The following is an 11,300-nucleotide window of genomic DNA, read 5'->3' as shown; positions in this document are numbered from 1 at the left end:
TAAAACAATCTTTATTGAATGAGATCTAGGTGACTATATTTATAAATGGGTACAATAAAAAATTCTATTTAAAATCTTGCAATTTGTCTTCAATGACAGAACATCTTAAAGGGACAATTCAAGATTTATACCCATACACGTCTTCTCGTATTCTTTTGATCAAGTCACTTGGTACCACTCGTTTTGAAATCTTCCAGAGGACCCATTCAGCAGTCCAGGACCCAAACTCACATTTGCACTCAACATTCTACAACCCCAAGACAACATAGATCTCCTAATGATATGTAAGAAAGTAGACAGTAAAAACTGTCATGTCTTGTGTCTGGCTTACTTACAAAGAGCACCCAGTTGCTTTTGAAACACAGTCCACTGTACTATATGTGAGCCAGTTCACTAGTTCAATCAATCAATGACAGTTGAACTCGAGTAACTTGAAATTGAAACTACTGTCAACATAAAGAGCTCATTCTCACCGATAACCCAAATGACTACATGGACCTCAAAATAACCAAGGCTATTCTTTCAACCTTCAAGTAACTTATAAAAATGTGTATATGTGTCAAAATCCACACTATAATATACAAACTTAATTTTTTTTTTAGAAAGTTTGCCATTTTCTTGAAGCTACACTGTAAGCAAATAAATAGACTCAGAGATTAACTCATGATAGAACAACTGACAGAAGTCACCTAAAACCACAAGACACTAAATATGATTACTTTATAAGCTCATAAGGAAGAGGGGGGGGGGGAGATTTTGATGCACTGTGAAATACACTCAGGTATTTTCTCACATGAACTATTCACAAAGATGAAGCAAAGCTTGGTGAACCTGGGATGTTTGAGTGTGTATCCTTGACAAGATCATAAAATCCAGCCATCCGCAACATTTATAGCATTTGCTGCACCACGCATGATTTTGACCTGGTGGACAGCCAACTTCATATTTGTGCTGGCAGTGACAGAACATAAAAAGTGAAACAATTCTTATTCTTCAATCACGCCCAGTGAGGTTTGTGTCTCCATCTTGGGCGGGGAAATTTGGCTGAGGTCAGGGGAGCAGGGGTCAAATTGGTATGAAGCGACTACACTTGTGTTGGGCAACTGCAAAGGCCCTGGTGCCTCTTCAGCACAGCAGTAACATCAACTGGATTGCGTTTAGGTTAGGAGCCATCACCTGACCATCGCATCGCCACTCAAGAGGCTGAGTGAGTCTGTGGTTCTGTAGCTGCAAGTTCCTGAAAAAGAGAATATAGAAAAATGTAAAACTGCCAGTTCCTCTGATGAAAGACATGCCACCTAAATTTTGGGGTTTGGTTCTTGTGTTTCAGATGGATGGCTGTTGGTGGAAACTGCTAAGAGCCATTAGCAATAGCATGAGCAATTTGCTGTCATGATGTAAGACCTTCAGACCTCCTTTGGGTCGTCTGGTGGTACTGGGGTGGTGGTGCCCTCCTCAGATGACACCTCCATCTTATCCTCCTCTGAGCTTTTAGAGCCCTCCACACCGTGCTCAGCCTCCCACTCCTGTAGCACCTCATCCAGGTTAAAGCGGCGCCGGTAGTTCACAAAGAAGTTCTTCACCTGCACCACAGACTTGTTGCCAATTACATCAGAAATGGCCTGGAAATCCCTTCCGTATTTCCTTATAGCTGACAGAAGGAAAAGAGAGAAGAAAAATATTTAATCCAAAAATGCTAAAATTCCAAAACAAACAACAACAAAAAACACAGATGACTTGATAGCATAAAGGAAATATAATCATGTTAACTGACCCTGACTAGTTTTTACTATTATCCTAAGTAGAATATTTAAAGCCCTGTGGTTTCTTTCTAATTAGGTTATTCTTTCTCTTATGGGCACACTGTCTACATATACAAAGTGCGGCCTATGAATACTGCTACTAAGTCCATTAAATGACCAATTTATTTTCAGAATTTCTACCCTTCAAATGTAAAATGGGAGGTACTAATTTTGAGTAAAGCTTACCCAAGTTTTGCATAGGCTGATATTAATTACTCAAGCGTAGGTCAATGCTAGGCTGTTATTGCAGTATAGTCTATACAATTTTTCACTGATCATGGCTCTAGTTGTTTATGTCCAAGTCTACAGTGACATTTTCATCTTGACATAAAAAATAACCTATCATTCCTTCAGCACATGCATACAGGGCTTATCTGATATAGAAAATTCAGAATTATTGCCCAAATCCTCATTGATGTTTTTACATGTTGTATGATTTTATGATTTCAACTGTACCAGCTTTCACCATTACATTAAATCCTCGAGTAGCACAGCAGACAGAGTCTGTGACAGTGCGCTGTCAATCATGCACACTCAATGGAATATTAGAACCATGCAAAGACCTTCTCAGCTAGAGGTGACAAGCCAATATGGTTGGTGTTGTGCATTGTTTTATATTAATGCTATTAGGTATTTTTATTGAAAATTTTGCATTATGCAGAATTTTTACAATATGTTCCCAGGGTGTTTAAAAAACATTTGTTCTGATCTGAAAGTATCATATTTGTGAACAGTCAAATGCCCTGCTATTATGTTCAGTTTCAAAACACCTTGTACTGCAAAAAGCTGCTCCTCTGTAGTCCAGCGTGTGTTGAACTTCTGATTCACCTATAAAAAACAATGAACTTATATCACACAGAGGAACTCATCAGTATACAGAAAACAAAACAATATTAGCAGAATCAGAATACTTAATTACAGTAAATTAGCATACACTTCATTTTTTATTCTGCATCTTCTATTCCTTTTTGGATCCTAGTGAGCAACAGGGGAACACGACAACTGAGTCTTAATGCCATAACTGGACTGCGTGATTACCTCAGAAGGTCTGAACTCCTCCACTCCTGTATCCAGTGCCTCTCTCAGGGAACTGTTATTCTGTTTGATGCTCTGGATCTGTAGAGAAGTTTCACAGGTGTATTATTACAACTATTTAACAACTTAACTACGTTAGATAAAGTTGTTAAAAAAAATCTGTGCCAAAAAACTGACTACATCAAAACAAAAACTGACAAATAGCTTTAAAGAAAACTCCAACCTGTCGTTTAACGGCGATGAGCTCCATGTCCAGCTGCCTCAAGACACTGACTGCGGCCGGGCCGCTGCTCGACATAGCTGCCACGTCACCCTGGCTTAGGTGCATGCCTTTGGGTGGCTTCCTTTTCGCTCTATGTAGGTTCCTCCCAGTCAGACCCTGCACCTCTTTCTTAACATGCGTTGGCTTGTCTACAAGGCCTACCGGCTGAAAAGGGGTCCAGAATAATACACAATAAAATTGTCTCAGTTTGTGCCCTCCTTAACTTAAAAGATGTACAATTGCTCATCAGGGAAGACACCAGGGGAAGGCAGTCAAGGAGCCAAAATGTGTGAAATACTAGCAAGCACCAATCCAGCACAACCATTTGCCAAATTGTTCTCCACACCTGCTTTAGTCTCATTTATTCAGTTAAAAAACAGCCTTTGACCTGATCTTCAGCAAAGGCTGAGAGGGAGGCTTGGTGAGCCAGAGCATCAGACCTACCATCACATCAGTATTTGCTAAGCATCTCAGTACTGCCCCTCTCTCATTCAGGCTATAAACTATTCTCCTAGCAGGAAAATATTTATATCATTAATTGAAAATATGCAAACTTAGTACCATCAGCACCTCGTATAGACAAATTTACTTTAACTAACTACAATTTAAATTTACCTCTTTTTTCTCCTCCTTGGTCAGTTCACACTCTGGGTCACCAGGAGAGTTACAGTTCGTCTCATCTCCATCTTCATCACTAGAAACAAACAGCAAATACTGTTACAGCTTCAACAGGCAATTGTCACTACATAGATTTTCAATGATAAGATAACACCTGTGTGACAAAGGTTTGAAAACTAGCAATGTGGTGCAAAATTTTTAAAAAACAAAGCACCAGCCATTTTTAATTATTAAAGAAAATAGAATTCACATAAATCCAGTGACCTCCATCGCAGTGATACTAATTGGTGGAATTTTCTGAAATGTCTGACCTCTCCTCACGATCTCGCTTCTGTTTGCGGGCATGCCGATCCATCACACTAGTTTTGCTGCGTGTTTTCTTCCATGAGTAATAGAATCTAACCAGGCTCGCAATAGACTTGTCTGGAAGCTGCGTAAAAAACAAAAATAAATAAATAAAACAATTTAGACTTCAACATGTCTGACAGGATCCCTGAGCATGTTACTCCTACTCACAGAGTTGAATGCATATTTTACCCAAAAGATGCTATCTAGACTAACAATGAAAGCTGTTAATTGAAAGTCAGTGGGTACTACTCAGCATGATTTCATTTTCTTAGTGCCAATAGTTGCTAGCATTTTTAGCATGTTAGCATTTTTATTTTAAAAGATATGTACTGGTGTGTATATATAGGTAGCCAAAATTGTAGAAGTACAAGATTTCCAGGGAAGCTGTATATTTTGATCAGAGTTCCTATATCAGCTGAGCAAGCAAAGTGCTTCTGAGGTTCTATGAACTGAAACCAGTTTGTTTTATGTTATTTATATTTTTATAAAATATATTGCTATCACCTCCTAGAGGCACACCTTGTGTATTTCACTGCAATTTTGACTCATGTATAACATACACAATCATGCAAGCAGTCATATAAACTCAGTTGTGTGGCAACTCCCAATACATTTTCAGCATGAGAGCAAACATCTGTTATGTGAATTTCAGCATATCCCCTGGCAGGCTAGCACTAAAGAACATGATGCAACTTCATTTTCTGGTTATGTGCAGTGCTACAGTGCTTCCTGGTGGCTCACCATCTGTTGAATGCGGTGGAAGGTCTTTCCATGAAAGCTAAAACCCTGTTCAAATAGCACTTTGTCCTCCACTGTCCACTCATCTGGAAAAGGGGTGAAGTTGGGCAGGTCTGCCAAAGACTTCTCTATGTTGTGTTTGTGCCAGAACAGCATGCCCAATGCCTATTAAGCAGAAAGAGTACCAGAGTATACCTTTGGACAGGTACATTTATTGATGAACTCAAATCAGGTATAGAGAAAATATTCATCTGGCAAAAAAAATCTAAAAGAAAACAATTTCCACATTAATCTGAATTGACCAATGCATTAATATTATTTTACCTGCTCCATATTGTATCCATGTTTCTCTTTGGCTATTGAAATATACTCATCCACTAAAAGAAAAAAAAACAATAATAAAAGGGTAAACAACCAACCATAAAAGCAATGAGAATGTCAACATGGTTTAAAAACATTTCCCACCATTTCACATACTCCAGGAAATCATAGGCTTGTACAATAACACTCATTAATATAAACTATAAAAGCAGAAGTGTAGATAATTCATTGAATTCTGTTCAGCAAGACAAGCATAACACAACCATATATGTAAATATATGTAAATTGTACAAAAGATGGCCCCATCTGATATATCGGAAATATAGTTCAATATAAGCACCCAACTCACATTTTGCCTCTGCCAGGTTCTGGCTGGGAATCCACACCAGCATTCCCAAATTCTCCCTCTCTTGGCTGGCCTTTGCTACTTCTAATGAGAAAGCAAGAATTACTTACACTAAACCCAAGAAAATTAATCCAGCATTTCCTACAACCCTTGCTTATTCCTGCTAAGGCCACAATGAACCAGGACATGATGAACTCTTGAGCGAGGCCATGTTTCATGCCTTGACCAAGGACAAGACAAAGACAGAGGAACATCAAGTAACTTGCAGCCTTCTGGTACTCATTTAACATGCATTGCCCTTTGTGGCAATTGGAATTTGTTTCAATGTACTTTAAACAAACAGATATGTCCTTACTAAATAAAAAGTCTTTTAATTAACATGTACTCATTTTCACTCATTGTGGACGTATGCGCCGCAGTCGGGCTTCTCAATAAGATAGCATTCTCACATAACCATATTATTACATACTACAGCGTTCTGAAGACAATTTCTGTCGTTATTCTCACGAGTTAATCATCTGCGCGACAATACAGACACCTAATAACTATTATGCATGTTAAATTTAAAACAACTAAACGAATAAATAATATACTCTGTATGCTGATGCAGTTATGATCCAACTAAAGAAACTATCTAAACAACGGCGTGTGTTTGAGGCTACTACGCTCTGTAACCTGTTCCATCATTAGACTCTGTAAGATTTAAATTCCACGCACCAGGGTCATAATCTGGAACGACTGCCTGATACTGCGGACCCACTCGCATCCCACCTGCGGCTTGTAACAAGTAAAAAGGACAATCAGGCATACAAACTATTACAAACAAAAGTGTATGAACTTATCGTGATAGACCGAGGCTACCATCACGCCTTACCATGGTCGTCATCACTTGAGGAACCCGAACTTCCTTCCTCCCATGAATTGTTACTGTTCCCGTTTGAAGTAAAACTTTTGGTTGGGTTATTCACCGAGTTTCTGCCTCTTCTCTTACCGGTTATTTCGGTGCTGCTCTTTTCTAACATAGCAGGCATCTCGAAAAAGGCACGCCGAACAGCCAAGGAACTTTAGCTAGCTAACTACAGATCACACAGCTTGCTAGCTAGCAAGCGAGCGAGCGAGCTATCTAAGCCAGCCACTGTTTGCTAACGTTGCTGGCCACAGATGAAACCCGTACACTGGTGGTGGCTAATTTGCAGCTAACTAACGAGGTGGCTCACAACGGCCTCCACTACAGAAAACTCGAACTGTGAATGTCAAATCACAAATGGTCAAGTTTCTTCAAACTAAGCTCAAAACAAGTGAAGGCTAACTAAAACGGCTGGCAAATCAGATTTTGTTATTTTGCAAGCAGTTAGCTATACCAAGCAAGCTAAATTAGCATCTTACCCGGAATGGTGCGAAGCTGAAGTAAATGGATTAGCCAGCTAGCTGGCTAGCTAACTGTTAGCGCTCCCTAACGTTACACACAAGAGCACTGATAACCTAGCTAGCTAGCCTGCTAACAAAATACCATTCGCTAACGTTAGTTTTTATTTTACATATTTCTGCACAATATCAATAAACGATTACTTCCGTTCAGAACAGACGTTAAAGTCTCGGCAAAATAGCGATTTGCCATTAAACACAACTCTACACAACTATGACCCGCTTCATCAAATGCAACTGGGAACTTATCTCCACTTCAACTTCCACTGAGGGCCCAAGCTGTTTCAACGATGAATGGGTTACACGTCCACGTTTAATTCCTGAGTGAGACGTGAGGGGGGATGGAGACTGAACGCTGTGTCTAAGACAAGGGAGAACACGGCAGGTTGCCAGTAACGTACAAGTTATGCTATAGCTTTGTGAATAACTTCCAGTTGAAAATCAGAAGTGATGGAATTGTATCATTGTATCCACACACAACTATCTTCTAAGGATTCCAAAGTAAAAAATAACACTAAAATATATTTTTTAAGTGCATTATCACTCCCAAATAGAAAAGGTATTACGGAAAGATTAAACTAATAATAAAAACAAGAGTATTTTAACATTCAGTGACCCTGCTCAATAGCCTCACTACTAGCGAACACAATGAACTGTAAAATGCGTTATAGTCCCTTTGTATTTTTATGCCCGAGAAATACTAAAACCAGGCCCATTTTTAACGCAAAACGAATCTTTAACCTGTTGTGTTCAGGTTTTGTACAATTTATGTAAAAAAAAAAGATCAGTTCTCTTTGTTTTTGTTTCTGTTTACGTAACCATTCAGGACCTCCAAGTCATTAAATCTTTGTACATTTTTAAGTAGCCTACGGATTTTCCACATATATATATATATATATATATATATATATATATATATATATATATATATATATATATATATATATATATATATTATATTTCAGTGCAACAACAGATTTTTGGTGTTTATTCTGATGGTTACAATTCTTATGTGAAGTGCTATAAAGAGTGTAGTGTGCTGTTTGAGTGCCCATGGTTCTACAAAAAGACACTTATAATCAAATTGACAATCAAAATTCTTAATTTTGACCAATGAGAAATAACTGTTTCGACTATTTAAGATGTTGTAGTCTAATTGGTTGTACCTCAAAAAAATCATTTAATAAAACTGTAATATCGTTAATACTTATATGGGCATTTGCAGCAAGTTACTCTGTTAGAAAACTGAACTAGTCCTGTGACTACTGTATCACGTTAGGAACAAACTTTAGCCTACCTAACTGAAATAAGAGCAGTTGTTTGAATATAAATCAAATTCAGTATGCAGTACTAAAATATATGGCAAATACTGTCTTTCCGGGTTCTTTGTGCTGCCATCAAAGGCATAATTTTCGCCATCTGAAGCAGGATTACAGAATCTTCAGAATGTCTTCTACATCGTGTTTTAATCTACTATCTTTATGGATTGGATCGAAATTAATCTGGGTTAACACAGGTTTTAAAATTCAGTTGAAAATATAATAAAAGAGTATAAGTATTACTGGTAGCTCAGCCGTCTGCATAACTGTGGCACAAGGGATCATAGGTTTGAGGCCAGGTGATGGCTACTGCCCTTAAACAAGGGTCTTCTCACTAAGTTGCTTCCAAGTTGCCTTTCCCGAATTAGATAGATGCAAGGGTAGCATATATGTTACATATACAAAATGTAAGTATACTAACATTTTAACTCGGCATAAACCATTAAACAAAAGCTATTTATACTTATTAATAGGTATTTAAAAGTACAATAGTCCCTCTCGTGGGATCGTCGACCGTTTGTTGTCTTGCAAAATATTTTCGCTTTCACTTTCAGTAGAATTCGGGAAAAGCAAAACTTGTTGTCTACGAGATTTTTAAATGTCAGAAATGAATTGATATTAAATGCTTATACACTAGGTGTCGTGGTTAAGCTTTAACGTCCGTTAATACGGGTTTATATAATAATGGTGCCCGCAGCGTAGTATTGACCAATATTGTTGAGGTAAGTTGTACTACTCTTTTTACTCTAGGTATTAGTTCAATAGAATGTAAAACATCTTATTATGTCTTATGTATGGAAGAACGTAACAGAAGATTTCAGCTTTTTAAGATCATCAAATATGGGTTTGACAAAAGAAATTTATGAACATATACTTATCTTAAATTAGATAGCCCAGATTGTTATTAATCACTTGCTATTAATAACAAACGGGAGTTAAAAATCGCAGCAGTCTGTCTATTTGTCTGGTTAAACACTGTACCCAGCAGTGTTCAGACTGTGGAATATTATGTAACCTGTGCTGGTGACCCGCCACTATGCGTCCTCCACTGACATGTTCTGAGTGTACTATATGCAGCAGGGTCACTTGATAGCAACGATGATGCACCAAATAGATCAAGACCGTCGCTCGCCGGTGGTGCTGCAAACAAATAAGGAAAGGTTAGAGACATTTTAGACCCTTGCGACGTTACGTCTGCATCGTTGTAAGTGCTCGTGGCCAATGAGATATATCGTGGCTTAGTGCGCAAACCAACGAGGGTTGTCCGTAGGGGAGTTCCACAGTGATCACACATCACTGGAATATATAAACTGTCGATTGGTGTGTAGTAGGGTTTGACGGCGGACAACACTACCATCGTAGTAAATAACCCTTTTTTTCTTATCGAAAAAATATATATTTACATTTACATTGATGAATCTGTTTAAACTAAGTTGTCGTTCTGGCAACTTGGTAAATGACTGTAGCCAACGATATTTGTCAGGATATACAAAATATAGCAAACTATTGTGCAACAGTAATTTAGGCTATCTACAGTATCTACTGAAACATTTTTGATGTTTCATGGTTATACTTTCAGACTGCACTGAAAGCCAGACTGTGTATTTACCAAAAAGATCTGAATTTCACACAAAACTTTATTACAGAAAAACAGTGGAATTTAGAGAAGACCGACAGAAAAAATAACAATGCCTTTGGATCTGGGAATGTATGAAAGTAATACGGATTATAAATCTGAAAAGCAATGCCAAAGAACCTCCTTTGCGTTCTACCAGGCTGTGCGTGACTTGTTACCGGTGTGGATCCTAGAGGACATGAGGACAATGGAGGTGTTCCATTGGGAAGACGACGGGCGGGCGTGTGCGTTCTCTCCGTCGGAAGCACTGCTGTACGCGTTGGTCCATGACCACCAGCAGTACGCGCGATACCTGCTCAACAGATTCTCTGTTCGCGCGTTGGAGATGCCGAGCAGAAGTTTTTGTTGCTGTCAGGCATCCACAACACCACACCTTACAATTGCCATCCGCTACAATCGGACACATATCCTGAAAATGATCATGGACTCCGTGAAAGACTTCACAGACAACGATAAATACTTGTACATAAATCGCCAAGGATGCGTCCACACTGACGGCAGCAAGACCGCGTTGCATCTCGCGTGTGATTTGGTTCGCCCAGAGTGTTTGATATTGTTGCTAGGACATGGAGCGTGCCCTTACGTGACAGACGGGGCTGGAAACACCCCTTTGGACTGTCTCCTAAACCAGATCGGCCAGAGCGACTTTGACACGCGGACCAAACACGTCTGTCTCGGCTACCTCATTTTATTCATGCCGACATTTCGCTTCCAAATGAAGAGGCAACTCCAGGACGACGCCGTACTCTGGAAGCGCCTTATTGGGGAGCAAGCGTTCCAGTGGCTCTCCGGGCAAACTCCTCAATCTCTTTTTGTTAAGTCGATGCAGAAACTGATTCAGTCCATTTCCAATGAACAACTGGACTCTCTACCTGACTTCCTCAGACCACCCGACTTTAGACTACACTAAGCTTAAGTGCAAATTGGACAATTGATGCGCACTGCTTGACAGATGAAAATTAAAGACTGCTAGCATACAGGAGAAAAGCACTGTAAAAAGGCCTGATTCTTTATGTTTTATAATAGAATATCACCAATGCCATGAAATGTCTGAAAGTTTTGAAATGTCTTAAAATATCAGATTGAAATGATTAAAATTATATTTTTTTTTCCAAAAAGTTATTTTTGAATGCTCAAAGTAATCAAAAGGTTTTTCTAAAGGTCACATGCTGCACTTTCAATTTGCAATCAGCTCATATTTTGAAACCAATCAGCACATTATCAACTCATATTTTAGAAAAGGAACAAACAAACAAAAAAGCACATTTCTGAAAATACCCATGCAGCTTTCACTTTTCAATGACTTAGGCACAGTGTACCTGTGTACCTGAATGAGGCAAAGGCATTTTTTTGGAAACATTTTTAATTTTGGAAATTTGAATGCATGAAGTAAAGATAGCTGGGATTAATGTATGGTTAATGTTAACTCCCAAAGTACATAGCCAAAACA

The 11,300-nt window shown here is 38.7% G+C and overlaps 2 protein-coding genes across 3 annotated transcripts; one reads left to right on the top strand and one right to left on the bottom strand.

Moving 5' to 3' along the window:
* Window positions 1-50: 50 nt before the first annotated feature.
* On the bottom strand, window positions 51-7,760 carry rcor1 (REST corepressor 1). Of its 2 annotated transcripts, none has more exons than XM_027000321.3 (12): window positions 6,345-7,760; window positions 6,188-6,241; window positions 5,474-5,554; window positions 5,128-5,180; window positions 4,807-4,968; window positions 4,029-4,147; window positions 3,715-3,793; window positions 3,061-3,264; window positions 2,841-2,918; window positions 2,573-2,630; window positions 1,413-1,651; window positions 51-1,237 (listed from the first exon to the last, which is right to left on the bottom strand). In XM_027000321.3, exons 1-12 carry the CDS (start codon window positions 6,499-6,501, stop codon window positions 1,196-1,198), a joined length of 1,326 nt encoding a protein of 441 aa, XP_026856122.2. In that variant the 5' UTR covers window positions 6,502-7,760; the 3' UTR covers window positions 51-1,195. The 2 variants fall into 2 exon arrangements, with proteins under 2 accessions (XP_026856122.2, XP_026856121.2); XM_027000320.3 differs by having other exon boundaries at window positions 6,188-6,247; window positions 6,345-7,759.
* Window positions 7,761-9,403: 1,643 nt separating this feature from the next.
* ankrd9 (ankyrin repeat domain 9) lies at window positions 9,404-10,968 on the top strand. The gene is made up of 2 exons (XM_081721105.1): window positions 9,404-9,575; window positions 9,861-10,968. Exon 2 carries the CDS (start codon window positions 9,903-9,905, stop codon window positions 10,758-10,760), a length of 858 nt encoding a protein of 285 aa, XP_081577231.1. The 5' UTR covers window positions 9,404-9,575; window positions 9,861-9,902; the 3' UTR covers window positions 10,761-10,968.
* Window positions 10,969-11,300: the final 332 nt, after the last annotated feature.

This window comes from Electrophorus electricus, chromosome 10 (genome assembly GCF_041902795.1).
Source record: "Electrophorus electricus isolate QZ-2024a chromosome 10, ASM4190279v1, whole genome shotgun sequence".
Classification (NCBI taxonomy): domain Eukaryota; kingdom Metazoa; phylum Chordata; class Actinopteri; order Gymnotiformes; family Gymnotidae; genus Electrophorus; species Electrophorus electricus.
This window is presented reverse-complemented; position numbering and strand designations above follow the sequence as displayed.